Source organism: Microcaecilia unicolor, chromosome 4, assembly GCF_901765095.1.
Source record: "Microcaecilia unicolor chromosome 4, aMicUni1.1, whole genome shotgun sequence".
Classification (NCBI taxonomy): domain Eukaryota; kingdom Metazoa; phylum Chordata; class Amphibia; order Gymnophiona; family Siphonopidae; genus Microcaecilia; species Microcaecilia unicolor.
Window position 1 is genome coordinate 293,792,850 of NC_044034.1, and position 22,009 is coordinate 293,814,858.

At 46.3% G+C, this 22,009-nt stretch overlaps 1 protein-coding gene across 21 annotated transcripts in view; it reads right to left on the reverse strand.

Annotated features, from left to right (window-relative positions):
• The window catches only part of CAMK2B (calcium/calmodulin dependent protein kinase II beta), a 453,822-nt gene that overhangs the window by 232,283 nt on the left and 199,530 nt on the right, over window positions 1-22,009 (reverse strand). For 10 of the 21 annotated variants that reach the window (XM_030201731.1, XM_030201720.1, XM_030201735.1 and 7 more), the window contains exon 6: window positions 997-1,069. The exons of 10 other annotated variants lie outside the window; for them this stretch is intronic. In XM_030201731.1, the coding sequence (XP_030057591.1) occupies window positions 997-1,069 (73 nt within the window). Of the gene's footprint in view, window positions 1-996; window positions 1,070-22,009 lie in introns of those variants that run through there. One more of the 21 variants, XM_030201725.1, reaches the window with a different exon arrangement.

Sequence of the window (22,009 nt, forward strand, 5' to 3'; positions counted from 1 at the left end):
CAGACTTTTTAGGTCTGTGTTCTGTATATGGCAATCCAGTTTAGGATGGGCTGGAAAGGGCTTCAATGGCAACTTTTACAGTCTGGGTCCCGCAAATGACAAGATGGATTTGGAGAAGCTGGAGTGGGCTTTGACAGCAACTCCAGTAGTCGGAACATAAGGAGAGAGCCAGGCGGAATTCTACGGTCTATGTCCCAGAAACACCAAAAAAGACCATGATCAAGTATATAATACCATGTTCATTGTTGAATTAATCATGAATTGATAATGAGTGTGACTGTTGGGCAGATTGGATGTACTGTCCAGGTATTTATCTGCCATCACTTACTATGTTACTATCTCTTGATGCTATCTGGATAGTGTCAAAATGGTGCATGAGCAGAGCATGAAATTATCCAGACAGCGGCAATATTTAACGTCACCATCTGGATAAACTAGGCCAGTAAAATTGCTGTCTTAAGTTATGTGGATAGCAGTGCCTAAATATTGCCATTATCTTGATAACTGGTAGTCAGCAGTCTATCTGGATATTCAGTGCCGCTATTTAGAATGCAACTGATGCTGAATATCCAGGAATATTTTGAAACTTGACCACACAGTTTAATAATTGCCCCAAAACAGGGCAGAAGGCAAGAGGGCCAGCTTGAGGATGAATGGGAACCTCAATGAGCTGGCCTAAGTTTTGGGGAATAGGCAATAGGATATGCTCCATTCTCTGCTCCGTCTTCACTTTTGGCTGACCTTTCGCTTATGATCTTTGCTCATGCTAGACAAACAATAAGAAACAACCAAACATTTAATATAAAAATTTTAAAAACCTTACTTATCTCATCTCATTCCAAAACTCAGTTACCAAGACTGCAACATCTGCCTGGGCCAAAATCCGCTGAGGACCATAGACATGCAAACCTTTGCCCTTTGCCCTTCACCCTCCAACCTCCCCAAGATCCCCCAAAGCCAGTGCTTCAAAGTGGAAAGTAAGTGCTGGATACTGACCTTCAGGTCTCTGTGCACAATGTCACACTGATGAATGAAAGTTACACTTTCTAATATCTGATGGACACAGTGACTGCAAAACAGAACAGGGGGAGGAGAGGGAAGGAGAACGGGATGATGGGTTCCAACAAGGAGGGAAGGTAGCACAGGGACATGGAGAGAAGGAATTTATACAGGAGGGAGGTGTTAGGGTGTAGGAAGAACACATGAAAGCAGGGTGAGATAAGAGGACACAACCCAAAATGAAAAGATTGGTAGGGGCAAGAGTAAATGAGGAAAACAGCAGAGGAGAAAGGAGAAGAGTACAGAAGCAGGGAGGGAGGGTAGAGACACCAGACGAGAAAATAAAGTACAAGAGGGACAAAGAATGGAGAAAAGGGGATATCATACATGGAGAATAGGGAAATAAGAGTGCATGTGCAGCAATGCAGAAAGGGAGGGAGAGAATGAAAGACAGACAAATATGGAGGTGGAAAGGAAACCGGAGCAAATATGATAAAAGGGAAATTGTTTAATGGAGGAATGAGATCCAAAATATGGAGATCAAGAAAGGAAGTAATATATGGCATGAGAAATGAGGCAAAATAATGGGATAAAGAACATAAATGAAGTGAGAATGGAAATGAATATAATGAGCAAATATTTTTCACAAATGACAAAAATGGAGCAGGAAAAGGAGGAGGAGAAAATATACCACACAGCAGGGAAGGGAAGAAGAAGGGTAGTGGAGGCAGGGAAAAGACAAGAGAAGGAGAGAAACAATGTTTTGAAAAGCTAGACACAACAATGAGTCTTCAGAAGGTGAGACAGCGTGCACAGGTCTGTTAATAGTGTAGGCATACCATCCCTTCACACCACCAACAATGACAAGAGAGCGAGCAGAGAGTATGAAGAGGTGCAAGGACTAAAAGTTAAGTCCAGCCCTTAAGAAACTGAAAATGCAATTCCCTACATGCAATGGGTGGGGAACCAGGACTGGCTCAGCCTCTCTTTAGACAAGTGGAGCTAGATGCTAGTCTTCCTTCCATACTCTATTAGCTCCTGGGGATTGTAGTCAAGTTGGTTTCAGGAGAACAAGACTTTGAATTCTGAATTGTGGTGGTGAAGGAGGAGCCAAAGAGCCCCTTGATATTCACTGTCAATCCTCAAGGGCCGTCAATGGGTCAGGTTCTCAGAATATCCCTAATCAATTTGCATGAGATTTGCATGCCTACTATCTCTATTATATGAAAATATCTCTCACACATACTCATTAAGTATGTTCATAACTTTACCCATTGGTGGCCCTTGAGTATTGGGAGAGAATACTACTGGCCTATATACCTAAACTTAGTGTATCCCCATATGCTCCAGGAAAGGTGCTAGTGGGAGTCCTTCCCTAAATCATTATGATAGAACTCCCCACTCTCCCAAGCTCCCAATAATTTTAAAAGAAGTTTGGTTAAAGAGGCACCTTTGATAACTATCAGGCTTATTTTCGAAAGAGGGCACCCATCTTTCACACAAATCGGGAGATGGGCATCCTTCTCCCAGGGTCGCCCAAATCGGCATAATCGAAAACCAATTTTGGGCGTCTTCAACTGCTTTACGTCGTGGGGATGACCAAAGTTCACGGGGACGTATTGGAAACATAGCGAAGGCGGGACTGGGGCGTTCCTAACACATGGGCGTCCTCGACCGATAATGGAAAATAGAAGGGCATCCCTGACGAGCACTTAGGCGACTTTACTTGGTCCATTTTTTCTTATGACCAAGCCTCAAAAAGGTGCCCGAACTGACCAGATGACCACCGAAGGGAATCGGGGATGGCCTCCCCTTACTCCTCCAGTGATCACTCCCACCCTAAAAAAACAACTTTAAAAATATTTTTTGCTAGCCTCTATGCCAGCCTCAAATGTCATACCCAGCTCCATGACAGCAGTATGCAGGTCCCTGGAGCAGTTTTAGTGGGTGCAGTGCACTTCAGGCAGGCGGACCCAGGCCCATCCCCCCCTACCTGTTACACTTGTGGTGGTAAATGTGAGCCCTTCAAAACCCACCAGAAACCCACTGTATCCACATGTAGGTGCCCCCCTTCACCCCTTAGGGCTATGGTAGTGTTGTACAGTTGTGTGGAGTGGGTTTTGGGGGGGTTGGGGGGGCTCAGCACCCAAGGTAAGGGAGCTATGCACCTGGGAGCAATTTATGAAGTCCATTGCAGTGCCCCCTAGGGTGCCCGGTTGGTATCCTGGCATGTCAGGGGGACCAGTGCACTACGAATGCTGGCTCCTCCCACGACCAAATGGCTTGCATTTGGTCATTTCTGAGATGGGCGTCCTTGGTTTCCATTATCGCCGAAAATCGGGGACGACCATCTCTAAGGCCGACCATCTCTAAGGTTGAACTAAATTTCGCAATTTGGGCATCCCCGACCGTATTATCGAAATGAAAGATGGACACCCATCTTGTTTCAATAATACGGGTTTCCCCGCCCTAGGAAAACTTGGGTGCCCCTTTCGATTATGCCTCTCTATGGTTTCCAGTTCCACCTGAGATATGAGGTTCTATGCTTCCTAAGAAATAGACAGACCCAGAAGTCCCAGGATGTAACAGAAAAACTGATACTGTCCCAGGGGTATTACTTGCATCACTCAAGGATAAGGTCATCCCTGGAGGAGAGGGACAATTATCATAGGCCCAATATTCAAACTATTTATGTTGCTAACTTTGAGAGTTAGGCTCCTAAATTGGCCTCTTTGAAAATTTACTGGGCTGAGTTCCTAAATTTATACTCAGAATTTCATTAAACTCTTAAATTTAGGAGCATCAAAAATGGGTGGCAATGGGGAAGGATTTAGGATGGGGGAAAAATTGGTTCCTAAATTTATACTCAGAATTTCATTAAACTCTTAAATTTAGGAGCATCAAAAATGGGTGCCAATGAGGAAGGATTTAGGATGGGGAAAAAGTTTAGGAACTTAGCACTTTCAGAACTAGGCTCAAATCTAGGCAAATGTATTTATTTATGCATTTTTGCATCCCAATATTACCCAAAACAAGTTTTGGTTCACAGTGGCTTACAATTTACATTTTGGTGGAGTTATAATCGTGCTTAGTAATGTGGAGAGGACATCTGTCGTTTGAGTTTATGAAGAAATAGGTTTGACAAGGAAAAGGTGACTATAGTTTTTGTCATTATTTGTATCATTTTGGAATTATTTATTAATTTGTTTAGAGAGTTGATTTGAAAAGGGAAGGTGGATGTAGCTTTTGTAGTTAGTTGTTTTTGAAGAGGTAGGTTTTAATTTCTTTCCTGAATTGGAGGATGTTTGGTATGCCTCTTATGGGTTTTGGTATTGAGTTCCACCATTTGGAGCCCAGGTAGCTAAATCCTGCTGTGTAGGTTTTGTAGGTAGTGTTTCTGCAGTTGGGTAGATGTAGAAGTAGGTAGCTTCTAGTTTCTGAGCTTGCATTTCTTGGGGATAGCTTGATCATATCTAGTATGTATTCGGGTGCCATTCCAAATAGTATTTTGAAGATTAGGGTGCTCACTTTGAAAAGTAGTCTTACCTTGATTGGTAACCAATGTAGTTTTGCAAGCAATGAGGTTGCTCTCTCATATTTTGATTTCTTGAAGATAAGTCTTACTGACGTGTTTTGGACTGTTTATAGAGATTTAAGTGTATTTTCCTTGCATCCTACATATGCTGCATTGCAGTAGTCTAGTTGTGATAGTATCATTGATTGAACCAGTATCCTGAATGAGTGTCTCGGGAAGTAGTCTCTTATTCTTCTCAATTTCCATAATGTTCTGAAGCATTTTGATGTAACTGCTGATATTTGATTGTCCAGTGTTAGGTGTTTGTCGAGCAGGGCCGTGCCGACGCGGTAAGCAAGGTAAGCATGGCAGGAGGGCGCCATCCTCTGGGGGGCACCCCGCCGCACCATGCTTACCTCGCCCTCTTCTCCCCAGATCCTTTTCTTTTTTGTTAAAATTTACCTCTCCGGTGCGCGGCAGCGTAGGCAGCGTTAGTGAGAAGGAGGCGGCGCTCCCCCGGCCACCCCGACGTGTCTTCCCTTCGCTCGGTTCCACCTTCTTCTGACGTCATTTCTGACGTCAGAAGAAGGCGGGACACAGCGAAGGCAAGACACGTCGGGGCGGGGGAGCGCCGCCTCCTTCTCACTAACGCTGCCTACGCTGCCGCGCACCGGAGAGGTAAATTTAAACAAAAAAGAAAAGGATCTGGGGAGAAGAGGGCGAGGTAAGCATGGTGCGGCGGGGTGTTTTTTTTGATTATGGGTCAAGGACGTCCAAGTGTTAGGCATGCCCAAGTCCTGTCTGCGCTACACCTCTGACACGCCCCCTTGAACTTTGGCTATCCTTGTGACGGAGTGCAGTTGGAGACGTTCTAAATCGGGTTTCAATTATACCGATTTGGATGTCCCTGGGAGAAGGACGTCCATCTTCTGATTTATGTTGAAAGATGGATGTCCTTCTCTTTCGAAAATGAGCCCCATTATCTCCAGTTGGGGGTAGTAGGTTTTGGGGGGCTCAGCACACAAGGTAAGGGAGCTATGTACCTAGGAGCAATTTATGAAGTCCACTGCTGTGCCCCCTAGGGTGCTCGGTTGGTGTCCTGGCATGTGAGGGGGACCAGTGCACTACAAAAATTCAATGCAAAGAAATGCAAAGTGATGCACTTAGGGAGTAGAAATCCAAGGGAGACGTATGTGTTAGGCGGAGAGAGTCTGATAGGCACGGACGGGGAGAGGGATCTTGGGGTGATAGTATCTGAGGACCTGAAGGCGACGAAACAGTGCGACAAGGCGGTGGCAGTAGCTAGAAGATTGCTAGGCTGTATAGAGAGAGGAGTGATCAGCAAAAGAAAGGAGGTTTTAATGCCCCTGTATAAGACGTTAGTGAGGCCCCACCTGGAGTATTGTGTTCAGTTTTGGAGGCCGTATCTTGCGAAGGATGTTAAAAAAATGGAAGCGGTGCAAAGGAAAGCTACGAGGATGGTATGGGATTTACGTTCCAAGACTTATGAAGAGAGGCTTGCCGACCTGAACATGTACACCCTGGAGGAAAGGAGGAACAGGGGTGATATGATACAGACGTTCAAATATTTGAAAGGTATTAATCCGCAAACGAATCTTTTCCGGAGATGGGAAGGCGGTAGAACGAGAGGACATGAAATGAGATTGAAGGGGGGCAGACTCAGGAAAGATGTCAGGAAGTATTTTTTCACGGAGAGGGTGGTGGACGCTTGGAGATTTCTTTATTTACAGCAACGAATAACAAAAATACAGAAATCATATAAATACCAATATTCACATGCCTAACACAAACCATTCTATCACCAAAACAATCCCTTCTGACCCTATACATATATACACCCCTCCCCCTCCCTTTTCCCCCCCTAAAATTACAACCAACACAACATCACAGTAACTATAATCATAAGGCCTTTAACCTCACATGCTTCCACCACAAGGACACCATCTGTGAATCCCTCTCCACTCTTTCCCATTGCGCCACTTGCTGTACAGCCCGCACCACATCCCAACTGACCTGTTCAATGGATCGATCTTCTTGGTGCAGGGATACCCGGCAACGAGCCATCCAAAGACAGAACCGGAGAATGAGCGAAATCAAGAACCCCGTCCCCGGATCCAGCTGACCTCTCTTGAATCGATATCCATACACCCAGTCCGCATACGTATAGGAACGGAACGTGGGGATCTGGAGGAGAGCAGAAACCCTGTCACCCACCCCCCGGGAAAAGGGACAGTCCTTCAAAAAGTGGTCCATGGTTTCTAACTTCCCCACACATTCCCCCCTTGGACAATTCCTGTCCTGGATCTTCCTATCTCTCAGATTCTCTCTGACATATAATTTGCCGTGTAGGGACAGCCAGGCAATGTCCCGATATTTAGCCGGAATCCTCTCCGAATTGATATTCCGTAGCCCTTGCCTCAGCACTTCCCCGGGAGCATCCCTAAGTACCAGAGGGGAGGAGAACATCTGGGAGCGCACTCTCTCCACCCAGATTCCTCTCTTCCCATCCCTAATCTCCCCCACTAGAATCCCCCAGACCCGAACTAATTTTACTAACGTTTTATAGTACCCTACCCTTTCCGGAGCCCCTTTCCGCAATACCCCTACCCTCTCCCCTCTCCTCCACCCCACCCAAACCCTCTCCCACCACCCCAGCACACTACTCGCCCACCCTGGAGGAGCCTGACCCACCGCTCTCCCTAGATTAAAGTGCACAAACAAAGAACTAAAAAACAAAACCGGATTGATCATCCCTACCCCCCCCTCCTTCCTAGATAGATATGTGGTGTTTCGTTTGACTGGATTCAACCGATTGCCCCACAGCAGCTGGAAGAAAATGCTATACAACGAGGCATAGCACTTTTCAGGTACCAAACAAATGTAGCTGATGAACAAAAAGAGGGGCACCAAATGGGTCTTGATGAGTTTCACCCGATCTTCCATGGACATTTTCCACCTCTTCCACCTGTCCACCCGCCCCTTTGCTTCCTGAAGACAACGGTCCCAGTTGAATTTAGCATAATCTCCTATCTCAAAGTAAATCCCCAAAACCCTCATTCTATCCACCACCCCCGGGAAACCCCCTCCTAATTCAAACTGCTCCCCTACTGGCCCTAACCACAAACTGTTGCATTTGTGGATATTCACCCGTGACCCTGTATCCCCTGCGAAATCGTGGATGAACTCCAAAAGTTTATCCCCTTCTGCTTTGTTTGCCACCCACACAGTAATATCGTCTGCGTATGCCACCACCCGCAACTGTTCTCCCGTGCTTACCTCCACCCCCCTCAATCCTCCCACCCCACCCTGCTCCAGACGCCTAATAAAAGGGTCTATAGAAAATGCATACAGCAAAGGGCTTAAAGGGCACCCTTGCCGAACCCCTGCCGTCAGCTCAAATTCCCCCCCTTTCCACCCATTGATCAATGGAAATGCATGTGCATGAGAATATAACAACCGTAATTGTGCCACCCAATCCCTAGGGAACCCGTAATACTCTAAAACCCGCCAGAGGAATCCCCATTGGACCCTGTCAAAGGCTTTTTCTTGGTCAAGCGCCACCATCAGCCACCCTGACCCCTCCTCCCGACTCCGCTCTAAACCTTCCCTCACCCATGCCGCAGCCTCCAGCACCCCTCTACCCGGCACCCCACAAGCCTGTGAGGCTGCCAACAAGTCCCCCGAGAATTGCCGCATACGCTTGAAGAGCATCTGCGCAAAGATCTTACGATCACAGTTTAGTAGCGCAATAGGCCTCCAGTTAGTTAACAGCTGCGGATCTTTGCCCTTACTTAACAAAATCAATGCAGACTCCAACAAGGATTTTGGAAGAGACCCCCTCTGATGTGCCTCTTCCCAGAGATCCAATAAAATCGGAGCCAGGCGCCTGCGAAACGTATGATAGAATTCTGCCGGCAGCCCGTCCGGCCCCGGAGATGTCCTCTTTCTCAGGGCCCCTATAGCCTCCTCAACCTCCTGCAGTGTCCAGGGGCACGAAAGGGCCTGGAGATGAGACCCCCAATTCCCCACCCCCGGAGTCCCTTCCACATACTGATCCATCCTCCCCCCATCCAAGTGCTGATCCGAAAAAAAACCCCTGAAGTGCTCTTCCACCACCTTCAATATTCCCTCTTTGGAATCCTGCATCACCCCCCTAGTATCCCTAAAACCCTCCACCACCCTATGCTCTCTTCTTTCCCTACAACAAACGAAGGGATCTGGGCTAATCAATTTACCAAAGTCCCTCTCATAAACTAAAGAGGAATACCGATCGTATTGAGTCTTCTCTAACAGAGACTGTAATTCTTGGATATCCTCTTTCCTCCCTCCCTTGGAAATCAAATAATCCTTCCTTTGCTTCAAGGCCATCCCCAAACGTGTCCTTTCCCTTCCCCTCCTCCGTGCCTGTCCCATGAAAAGGAAACGCGTCCGTTTTTTCACCACCTCCCACCATTCTCCTCTGGAGGGAAAGATCCCCCGTAAGGATAACTGGTCTTCTAAAAAATTCAAATATTTCTTTTGAGCCTCCTCATCCTGGACCCATCTTAAATTCATCCTCCACAACCCCCTACCTATCCTATGAGCCGCCGACCCCCCTACTTCCACAAGAAGCAGTTTATGGTCGGAAAAATCCACGTCCAGCAGGCGAGGCCCCCGCTGGCATACCCCTCTACGAACCAAAAACCGATCAATTCGGCTCCTACATCTCCCCCTACTAAACGTGAATCCATCCTCATCTGGGAAATGTTCTATGTGAACATCTATCAGCCCCCCCTCTTTCATGATCCCGAGCAAGCGCACCCCATCATATGTCACCTGTACCTTAGTACCCCCACTATCCTGTTTCCTAATAATTAAATTGAAATCTCCCCCCCAAATTACCTGGCGTGCAGTAAACAAGTAAGGCCTGATCTTCCCTAATAACAAACTGCGCTCCTTCCTAGTCTGCGGCCCATAAAGATTAATAATTCGCAACGCCATACCCTGCCATAATACGTCTACCACTAAACACCTCCCCACCCCGAGTTCCATCACACGCTGAATTTCCACCTTATGTGTCTTAAATAAAATCCCCACTCCCCCATATCGTTCCCCTGCCAGCCCCCACACCGAGGGTCCCCATCTCCAATCCCTGCGCGCCCTTCTCAGCTGCTCCAGGTTCTGCAAACGCGTTTCCTGAAGCAGAAAACAATCGGCCTTAACCTGAGAAAAGCACTCATAGGCCAAACACTGAGCTCTCTGGGAAGCCACACTCGCCACATTTAGGGTGGCGAACGTCAGAAGAAGCCCTGCCATACCCCCCATTAGGACTCATGCAACTCCTCACTCTCCTCCTTCCTTTGCATACTATCTACTCTCTGTGGCAACCTGCTACCCAGAATGTAATCCTCCTCTCCATTATCCCCTATCTCTGCCGCCCAGTCCCGTATCCCTGTATCCTGATCCCAACCTTCCCCTCCCCCCCTCCCTCATACCTTTCTTCCTCCCTTTCTTCTTTTTAAACCCTACGGAATCCCCCCCTGCAACCTTCCCCTCTTGAACCTCTCCCCTCTGCACCCCCTCCCCCTCCTTTCCTACCTCTACATTACCGTCCCCTTGAGCTTGCTCCTGGCTAACCACCCCCTGCCCCATCCTCCTCTTACCCCCCCATCCCTTCCCTACCGGAACCCCCTCCTCCTCCCCAACCTCAACATCTTCCACTTCCATCCCCCCCTCCTCGTCATGGGTACCCCTTCCCTTCCTACCTTGACTCCTTTCCCCCTTGACCTTTCCCCGACTCCTCTCCCCTCCTCCCTCTTCCTGAGGTCCCTTCTCCCCATCATCCCCTTTCCCCTGTATCTCTGCCCCCCCATCCTCTTCTTCCAAAATCTGAAATCGATTACCCCCCTGCCCCACCCAGGCAACCCCTGTAATGTCAAACCCTTTCCCTTTGAAACCTTCCGTTTCTTTAATTTTGACACTTGAACCCACTCTCCCTTTCCCTCCTCCTCCTGTCCCCCTCTAGTCTCTAGACCCCCACCCTCCTCTAACCGTAAACCCTCCTCTTCCCCCTGCAAACCACCCCTCCCCTGTACCCCCAAACCTCCCTCTCCTCCCCCTTCCTCCCAAGCCCTCCCAACCCCCAGACCCCCAGAACCCTGACCTAGATCCTGCCCCTCTCCCCGAATCATATTCCCCCTGCCCTCATCCCTCCTATTATGACGCGCCCTCGGGCAGTCTCTAAAGGCATGCCCCAGACCCCCGCACAAATTGCAACGGATAGAGGAACAATTTTCTGTATAGTGCTCCTTACTCCCGCACTTTACACACTGTTGTACTGGGCAAGACATACTATAATGGCGAAAGGATCCGCAACGGAAACACTGCCGTGGCTGTCCCTTGTAAAAACAGAGAATCCTGTCCCGGCCAATAAAAGCCGCAGAAGGAATGTGCTTGACCACTTGCCCTTCCTGTCTTAGCTTAACCCAAGCCCCCCACCCCCCTGCCCACACCCTACTTGGATCCGGGAGTTTGGATAACGGGGTTCTCAAATCCGCATGCCGCTGTAACCAGTAGGCCAGGTCTGCCCCTGAAATGGACTCGTTTCGTACCAATACAGTGACTTGCACCAAGTCAGGTCTACTAATAGGAATAACCACATAATTGCTCCAATCCCCCCTTCCTTTCACCCCCTCATACCTCTCCCAAAAGATTTCCATACCCCTCTGCGTTAGAAAACTAACATCGTACTCAGGCAAATTAACTGGGTGAATACAGGCATAGAAGTCCTCCGGCACAAACCCCAGGCCCATGACCATCCTCAAAACCGTCTCCCGAGAAGGCATAGCCCCCTCCCCCACCCATCTAATCTGCACCACATTCCTTCGTTTGGGGATTTGCCCCGCCCCTCTCCCTTCCCCCCCTTTCCCCCTTGATCCCTCCACAGACACTGGCCGCCTCCCCATCTCCCCTCCCCCCTCACCCCTCACCACCGCCGCAAAGGAAAGAGCACCCTGCCCCTCCCCGCCCCCCTCACTTCTCCCCTACCCTTCTTCCCTTCCTCCGAATCCCGGCTCCCCACATCCCCCTCCCCCACCTTCCGACACGAAAGCATACCCCTCTCTTGACCAAGACCCTCCCCCCGCCCCCCACCCTCCCCTCGCACACAGCCCCCCCTCAACCAGTTCAAACCCAGACCTTCAACTGGGACATCAGGAGCTTTAAAAATTAGTGCACTTTCAGAGCTTACTCTGGTCTGAGCAATTGGTCCAATGTCCTGCTCCATTCCATGCAACTCCTGTTCCAGTTCCTCTTTCTCCTGCTGATTCTCTATGTCCTGGGCACCATACCCTAGCAGGTCCCCTGCAAACTTGGCTGCAGATTGAACAGAGATCTCTCCTGATTCTTCCTCCTGTCCGTCCTGACCTCGCGGGCAGACCTGCTCTGAGCCAAGCTGCACAGCTGATGATAATTGATCACCAGAAACTGCTGCCTCAATCAGAGCACCTTTGGAGTGCTCCTGCAGTTGGAAGCCTGCTGGTTTTTGCTTCTCTTGCAATCTCTCCACACAGGTAAGTTCAATACTTTTTTCCACACCCTGTTCTTCTTCCCCACTAGTGGGTACTAAAAAAGTGTCCTGGGTGGAAAACCTGTCTCCATCCGTTTCAATAATATGAAAGTGTTGTAACTTTGTGTCTTTTCCTTTCTGTTCTACCGTAATACCTGAGGCCAAACAATCCGCCCCTCCCCCTTCTCCTGGAGCTGTATCCAACCTGAGTACTCCCTCTTCCCTTGGGCTCATCAGGGCTTTCATAGTTTGCAATGTACTTTGACTGTTTGGACTTTGTACAATCTCTGTTACCAACTGCCTTTTGTGAAACAATGTTCCTGAGCTTAAACTGGTAGATTCCTGTGCTGGGGAAAAAACCTCCTGGCTCATAGTTTTAGATGTGCCAGCCTGCATCCTCTCTTGATTCTCATAAACCTCCCTCAAGGGATTTGCAGAGCCTGTTTTTAAACAAGCAATTCTTTTTTCCTTCTGTTTCAGCAACTTTGTTAAGCGCTTTTCTTCAGTCTTATACTTTTGACCATGCTCTGCTGGGGCCAGCCTACTCATGGCTTTAGTCATTTTCAACCGTTTCCCCAGCTCCTCTATTTCCTTCTCCAGAGACTTGATGTGCCTCACCCGCTCCACCGTTTCTCTGGCACACTGTCCTGGGTCCATATTCTCCCACTCACCGGCCTCCTCCCCTTCTTCTGACCACTCTTCTTCACTGCCGGCTGCCTCAAATCCCAACTGGGCCTCCTGCCCCACCTCCATTCCTTCTTGTCCTTGCTCCTTCTGGGTCTGCACCTTTAGGGCCTCAACCTTCCTCCTTCCTCCCCCATGATCTTCAGGCTCCTTACCTGGACGCCGCTGGGTCATGGAGGAGGCTTCAGATCCACAATCTTCCCTGGCCCTGGGCGCTTTACGGTCCAGGGGACTACGCTCCCTTCGTGCTGGAGGAGGGACTGGCTGAGAGCTACTCCGCCGGGCCTTCAGATCCTTCGGCCTTGTAGGCCCCATAGCCTGGGAGTTTCCTGGGCCTCTCTCCCCAGGCCCCCTCCGCATAGCTGGGGAAGGGACCAGGCCTGGCTCCCTTTCCTCAGAGCCTCTGACCGCACCTCCTTCCTGCCCTCTGTCTGACAACGACTGACGCTTGGAATGCCCTCCCGCGGGAGGTGGTGGAGATGAAAACGGTAACGGAGTTCAAACATGCGTGGGATATGCATAGAGGAATCCTGTGCAGAAGGAATGGATCCTCAGAAGCTTAGCTGAAATTGGGTGGTGGAGCAGTTGGGGGGAAGAGGGGGGTGGTTGGGAGGCGAGGATAGGGGAGGGCAGACTTATACGGTCTGTACCAGAGCCGGTGATGGGAGGCGGGACTGGTGGTTGGGAGGCGGGTAATACTGCTGGGCAGACTTATATGGTCTGTGCCCTGAAAAGGACAGGTACAAATTCAAGGTAATGTATACACATATGAGTTTGTCTTGGGCAGACTGGATGGACCATGCAGGTCTTTTTCTGCCGTCATCTACTATGTTACTATGTTACAAATGCTGGCTCCTCCCATGTCCAAATGGCTTGCATTTGGACGTTTTTGACATGGACGTCTTTGGTTTAGAAAATCGCCGAAAGTCAGAAACAACCATGTCTAGGGACGTCTAAATCTAGGGGCGTCCAAATTTAAGGATTTGGACATCTCTGATGGTATTTTTGAAACGAAAGATGGACGTACATCTTGTTTTGAAAATATGGGTTTCTACGCCCCTGGATTTCGCTGTTTTGCAAGGACGTTCAAATCACAACTTGGACATCCCTTTCGAAAATGCCCCTCCACGTGTCCAACATCTGGGTGGGTGGCCACCCGGCCACTAATGATCATCACATGTATGGTTTGATGTAAAAACTAAAGGAGAATGCAGACACACAAAGGCAGTGTATGCTCTTGTACATATGAAATAGGTATTTCTGTAAAACTGGAGTTTGTTTTATTTAAATTGATTTAGTTGTGTTACTAGTTTTGTTGTATAACTCTTGGATTGTAAACCGCTTTGTTCTGAAAGGTAAAGTGGGATACCAAATATAATAAATATAAGAAAATCCGGCTCCACTCCACTTCTGACCAGTGATGCTGATGCGGCACGACGTGGCCTGCCCACTCCCGCGACGCTCACGCTGCAATAACTTCCTTCCTGTTCCTGGGCTGGGCTGCGCAGCAGATGGGCAGGGCAGGTTCACATTTTTCCTCTTACTGGTTGGCTGCCTCGCCCTCACGTTTTTGAGGATTGTGGTTGTGGAAGACGCGGTACAAGTACAACAAGGACCAGGTAAGCATCCAGCTCAGAGTTGGAATGATAAAGAAGAAGACTAATACTAGTAGAGAGAGAGGGAAAATGCTGAATGGGAAAGAGGAGGGAGTGGGAGATGTTGGATGGAGAAAGAGAGAAACAGTGCACTGGATGAAAGATGTGAGAGGGGAGAAGCTGAAAGGAAGGGAGAGAAGCCGGGACATGCTGGTTGAAGGGGGAGACAATAAGGACAAGCTGGATGGAAGGGGGAGAGAGGGGACAACATGCTGGATGGAAGATTGGGAGAGGTGGGAAAAGCTGGATGTAAGTAGAGATAGAGAAGGGAGAAGCTGAAGGAGGGAGAGAGAGGGGACATGCTAAATGGAAGGAGGAATGGGGTGCTGGATGGAAGGGGAGACAGAGAAAGGAAGACACGGAAGGGGGAGAGAGGAGACACATTGGTTGGAATGGGAGAGTGGGGGGCACCGGATGAATGGGGAGAGGGGGGGATACACTGGATGGAAGGGGAGAGAATAGAGTTAATGAGACTGGGAAATAAAAGGAAAGGAAAAGATGGAAAGCTCTAGTTAGATTCAGTAAAAAGAGGAAAATTGAAGACGCTAGTAAGAATGAATGAAAAATGGATAAAAATAAATGGAAGGAAGCTGAGAGGAAAATATCAAGGTTGAAGATGGATGTAGTGGAGGATGTGAAGAAGACAAGAGAAGAGAGAAAAAGGACAAGAAACTGTTGATAGAGAAAAGCCGAATGCAGAAATTGCGACAAATAAAAATTGGAAAAATTAAATGGCCAGACAACAAAGGTAGAAAACAATGTATTTTTAATTTAGGATAAAGTAGTGTGGTAGTTATTTTATTCTACTCTTATAAACATAAAATAAAAACATGGAAAATAAGATGATACCATTTATTGGACTAACCTAATACTTTTTTTTTTTTACTAGTTTTTGGAGATCAAAGCCTCCTTTGTCGGGGTCAGAACAGTATACCATAACAGCAGTATATTGTCCTGATCTGAGGAAAGAAGTTTTGGCCTCTGAAAGCTAGTTGAAAAATGTATTAAGTTAGTCCAATAAAAAGATATTGCCTTATTTCCATTTTTTTTGCTTTATTTTTATTTGTTGATTTGTAATGTGATTGGAATATGTCATATTTGAAAATTTACATCTGCTATCTTTACATTTGGTATATATTTTAGTGTTGCATTGGAGAATCTAGTTTCTTGGGGTTCGGTTTAATTTCTGTACAAGTTTTGCTTCATTTGTCTTTATTTGAAATTTCATAAATACAAATTTTTCTAAAAATTGAATAATCTTATCAATGGGGTACAGCTAGGGTAGGTGGGGCTAGGATGGGGCACCACCAAATTGGTCTGCACAGGGCCCCGCACTTGCTAAGGCCGGCCCTGAATGTTTGGCAGTTAAATTTTAATGCAAAAAAGTGCAAAGTGATGCACTTGGGTGTAACATAGTAAGTGATGGCAGATAAAGACATGAATGGTCCGTCCAGTCTGTCCAACAGTCACACTCATTATCAATTCATGATTAAACCAACAATGAATGTGATACTATATACTTGATCATGGTCTTCTTTGGTGATTCTGGGACATAAACCATAGAAGTCTGCCTGGTTCTGTCCTTATGCTCCAACTACTGGAGTTGCTGTCAAAGCCCACTCCAGCCTATCCATCTTATCATTTGTTGGACCCAGACCATAATAGTCTGCCTATATATATATATATATATATATATATATATATATAGATATAGATATAGATATAGATATAGATATAGAGAGAGAGAGAGAGAGAGAGAGAGAGAGAGAGAGAGAGAGAGAGAGAGAGAGAGAGAGAGAGAGAGAATACAGACCTACAAAGTGTGCCCCGCATCGGCCTAAGTTCTTCACAGTATTCTACTGTTTTGGGATGTTGCAAGGTACTTGTGACCTGGGTTGGCCACTGTTGGAAACAGAATACTGGGCTTGTTGGACCTTCGGTCTGTCCCAGTTTGGCAAACGCTTGATTTCATGCTTATGTTCTAAATAGAGATCCTCTATGTTCATCCCACACCTTTTTGAATTCCATCACTGTTTTTGTCACTACCACCTCCATTGGGAGGGCATTCTAGACATCGACTACCCTCTCTGTGAAAAAGAATTTCCTGACATTACTCCTAAAGCTACTACCCCACAACCTCAGCGCATGTCCTCTAGTTTTACTGTCTCCTATGGAAAAGATTTATTTCTATATTAATACCTTTCAAGTATTTAAATGTCTGTATCATATCTCCCCTGTCCCTTCTTTCCCCTCTAGGTTATACATATTCAGGTCTTCTTGTCTCATACATCTTTTGGTGCAAACCCCCTATCATTTTTGTCACCTTCCTCTGGACCGCTTCTAGTCTTTTTACATCCTTAGCAAGATACGGCATCCAGAACTAAACACAGTACTCCATAAGTACATAAGCATCGCCATGCTGGGACAGACCAAGGGTCCATCGAGCCCAGCACCCTGTCACTGACAGTGGCCAAAAGAACAAGCAATTTGTCCCACCCCTCCTAGAAATAGTGTATTATTCCCTCGTCCATTCAATAACATTCTATGGCCTTTTCCTCCAGGAAGCCGTCCAACCTTTTTTTTGAAGTCTGCTAAGTTAACCGCCTTAACCACTTTTTCTGGCAGCGAATTCCGGAGTTTAACTACGCATTGAGTGAAGAAAAATTTCCTCCGATTTGTTTTAAATTTACCACACTGCAGCTTCATCGCATGCTCCCTTGTTCTAGTATTTTTGGAAAGCGTAAACAGACGCTCCACATCAACCCGTTCCACTCCACTCATTATCTTATAGACCTCTATCATAGCTCCCCTCAGCCACCTCTTCTCCAAGCTGAAGAGCCCAAGCCTCTTCAGCCTTTCCTCATAGGGAAGTTGTCCCATCCCCTGTGTCATCTTTGTCGCCCTTCTCTGCAACTTTTCCAGTTCCACTATATCTTTTTTGAGGTGCGGCGACCAGAACTGAACACAATACTCGAGGTGCAGTCGCACCATGGAGGGATACAATGGCAGAATAATATCCTTATTTTTGTTTTCAATCCCTTTCCTAATGATACCCAACATTCTATTTCCTTTCCTAGCTGCAGCAGCACATTGAGCAGAAGTTTTCAACGTATCATCAATGTTGGCACCTAGATCCTCCATGTGGGGCCTCACCAGTGCTTGTACAGGGGCAACAACATCTCCTTTCTTCTGCTGGTTATATCTCTCTCGATGCAGCCTAGCATCTTTCTGGCTATGGCCACTGCCTTGTCACTTGTTGCTTTAAGATCCTCAAACACCATCACTCCAAGGTCCCTCTCCCTTTCTGTGTAGAAATCCAAAAGAGTAGTCTAGGGGGTGAGAGACTGAGACAGGAGAGAAACCTTGGGGTGATAATGTCTGAGGATCTCAAGGTGGTGAAGCAATGCGGCAAGACGGTGGCTGTTGCCAAGAATGCTAGGCTGCATAGAGGCATAACCAGCAGAGGAAAGCAGATGTTGATGCCCCTATACAAGTTATTAGTGAGGCCCCACTTGGAGTATTGTGTCCAGTTTTGGAGGCTGTATCTATTCAAGGACATAAAAAGACTTAAGATGGTTCAGAGGAAGGTGACAAAAATGGTACAGGGTTTGTGCCATAAGATGTATGAGAAGAGGGAAGGGAAATGGGACTTGATATACCTCCTTTCTGTGGGTTTTGCAACTACATTCAAAGAGGTTTACATAGTATATATAGGTACTTATTTGTACCTGGGGTAATGGAGGGTTAAGGGACTTGCCCAGAGTCACAAGGAGCTGCAGTGGGAATTGAACCCAGTTCCCCAGGATCAAAGTCTGCTGCACTAACCACTGGGCTTGAATATTTATACGCTAGAGAAAAAAGGAGAGAAAGGTGATGTGATAAAGACATTTAAGTACTCAAAAGGTATTGCTATACAAACAAACCTCTTCCAGAGACACAGGGGCTGTAGAACTAGAGGAATTGAGGTTATAGGAAGGTAAATTAGGAGTAACGACAGGAAATACTTTTTTATGGAGAAGTTAGTGGGTGCCTGGAATTCCCTTCCAGGAGAGGTGGTAGAGTCAAAAACGATGAATGAATTCAAGAATGTGTGTGATAGACACAGATGATACCTAAATAGAGGATGGAAACACAACATGGCTATTGAGGTCTTATGTTGGGTGAGAGTAGTGGGAACTAAGGCTGAAACTGGACTGACTTCTATGGTTTGTGTCCTTCAAATGGCAAAGATTGAAGAAGATTCACAAAATCCAGCATGGGGGAACTAAGACCAATGCCGGACAGATTTCTACAGTCTGTTCCCACAAATGACAAAAGACAGGTGGAGCTTCAGCAACTCCATTGATCTAGATCACTTTTGGACTAATTTTCGAAAGAGAAGGATGCCCATCTTTCGACATAAATCGGAAGATGGGCGTCCTTCTCACAGGGTTGCCCAAATCGGTATAATCGAAAGCCAATTTTGGACGTCCCCAACTGCTTTCCGTCGCAGGGACGGCCAAAGTTCAAGGGGGCGTATCGGAGGCACAGCGAAGGTGGGACTTGGGCGTGCCTAACACTTGTGCGTCCTCGACCCATAATCGAAAGAAACAAAGACATCCCTGATGAATACTTGGACGACTTTACCTGGTCGTGTTTTTCTTATGACCACGCACAAAAAGGTGCCCGAAATGACAAGATGACCAACGAAGAGAATCGGGGATCACCTCCCCTTACTCCCCCAGTGGTCACTAACCCCCTCCCACCCTCAAAAAATATCTTTAAAAATATTTTGTGCCAGCCTCAGATGTCATACTCAAGTCCATGACAGCAGTATGCAGGTCCCTGGAGCAGTTTTAGTGGGTGCAGTGCACTTCAGACAGGTGGACCCAGGCCCATACCCCCTCCCCTTTACATTTGTGGAGGAAACAGCGAGCCCTCCAAAACCCACCACAAACCCACTGTACCCACATTTAGGTGCCCCCTTCACCCGTAAGGGCTATGGTAGTGGTGTACAGTTGTGGGTAGTGGGTTTTGGGGGGGAGGTTGGGGGGGCTCAGCACACAAGGTAAGGGAGCTATGTACCAGGGAGCAATTTATGAAGTCCACTGCAGGGCCCCCTAGGGTGCCCAGTTGGTGTCCTGGCATGTGAGGGGGACCAGTGCACTACAAATGCTGGCTCCTCCCATGACCAAATGGCTTGCATTTGGTAGTTTCTGAGATGGACGTCCTTGTTTTCGATTATCGCCAAAAATCAGAAACCATCAAGTCTAGGGACGATCAAATCTAGGGACGACCAATTTTAAGGATTTGGACGTCTCTGACGGTATTTTCGAAATGAAAAATGAACGTCCATCTTGTTTCGAAAATATGGGTTTCCCCACACCTAGACCGGGACGTTTTGCAAGGATGCCATATCAAAACATGGACGTCCCTTTCAAAAATGTCCCTCCATGTCACGTACTGCGAGTGAGGGTGCTGTGAAGCTCAGGGAGAAGGGGATTAAATCTTTAATTGAATACTGCCAGCAATATTTGGGGATGATATATGGTTATAATCAAGTCTCCATCATGTTTGGCTGCCTATACAGTTGGCATGGTTGAGACTTCATAACCAGTGTTTAAGCACAGATGGCTGAGGCCCACACAGAATGGTGGGCATGACTCTGGGTACCCTGTTGGGTGGATCATTATTTACTGTGTTGTACACTACATTGGATGAATCTCTTCAAAAAGGCGATTAACAAATCATAATAAATAAAATAAATAAAGGCTTTTGTAAACTACTTCATTACAACAAGCGTGATGTCTTTTTCATGCAGAATTGCACTGGGAAATTGATGCTGGTGCAAGTTCCGATTACGTAGTTTGATCTGTAATCAGCTTTTCATATTCTTTATCATGAAATTTTGTTAAAATTATTAGGAGAATTGGGAATTATGAAGAAAATGAGGCACTAGTTTGAAGGTTTTTTGAGACTCAGGTCATATAGAGTAAGGGTGGGAACTTTTGGAGTCCTGGTTGGCTGGTTGTGGAATATCTCGGGATTCTTACTCTCCCCAATTTTATTTAACGTTTTGATGTCTACTTTAAATCGCTTGTTTAATTGTACTGGAGTTCATCTGTACACATATGCCGACGACATCACATTACTTGTTTCTTTTTCTTCTTCTTTACTGCCAGCTATCTCACCAACAATTCACTCGCATTTCCTGAAAATGGAGTACTGGCTAAGAAATATCACCAGATACTGAATGCAGAAGAGACTAATTGTTATGGATAAGATCATTGACGAATGTTTTACATTCTGATAAGCTTTTGTGTCAAGATAAAGAATTCACTCTGGAACCCTCTTTGAGGGTTCTTGGTGTTGTCCTGGATCCTCATCTGACAATGTTATTACAGATTAAGAGTGTCTTGGAAAAGTGTTTGCTAAATTGCGTCAGCTTCAACACCTTAGGATATATATCTTTCTGAAGAACATTTTTGTCTGGTTATCCATGTGGTTATATTATCACAGCTCAATTACTGTAATTTACTCTAGTTAGGCTGTACAGGTACTGTGATGAAATGATTGCAATTGGCCCAGAACGTGGCAGCAAAGATGATCTTCGGAGCATGTAAATTTGATAACGTCACCCCTCTAATAAGATTGCTCCCTATGGAAGATTAGTGCTATTTTAAAAATTGTATTTTTATATTCAGGATTTTACAAGGTCAAACACCAAAGTATTTGATACGGCAAATTGAGTTTCCTCAAACAATACACTCTCTGCGTTCTAAGGACACTCTAACTCTTCTATATCTTTCGGTGAGATCTCTAAAATATAAAAAGTTATCACAACACTACTTTTGCATTTTAAGCAGCAAAGTCTTGGAATCTCCCCCCTTCTTGTATTAGATCAGAGACTTGCTACTTAAAGTTTAGAAGACTTTTCAAAACTTTTTTACTTGGTAGATTTTTAAATGAAATGTTAAAAGGAATTTTCTTTTATTGTAATTCGCTGGAATTGGCCAGCATTTCTTTTCTTATTGTTATCCATGCCATGCAGAGCCTTATAGTTTGCAGAGGAATACAAATATTGTATTATATTATCAAAACTTTGGGGGAACTGGGCTACGGACCTCACAGTTAATTGAGGGGAGATAGTTGAATGTCAGCCTAAATCACTTAATATCCTCACATTGGCCTTGTCCTGCATGTTTCAATAGGGTTAGTAGTATTACAGAGCCAGAATGAAGTCATAAGCAACCCTGTTCAGTCAGCAAGCCTCAAGAGAAGGCCGATGCAAGGATATTAGGGTATTAGATATCTAGGTGAGTGTTTAAACTTGCCCTTCTTCCAATAATTTTCAGGTCTCATAATCATGATCATCCCAACACCACCCTTTCCAAACAATCCAGTAAAACACATAATAGAACACCGTGGGTGGAATTTTGACAGCTACATATGCAGCTAAAAATGTACAGATAAACTATCTGTATATTTTTTGCAAATTTTAAGATATCTGTATATTTCACCAGGTTGAAAATTCACAAATAAATATATATGGATACATTATGATATAACTTTATCCCTGGTATTACTTCTATGACTGAGTTATATAGATAA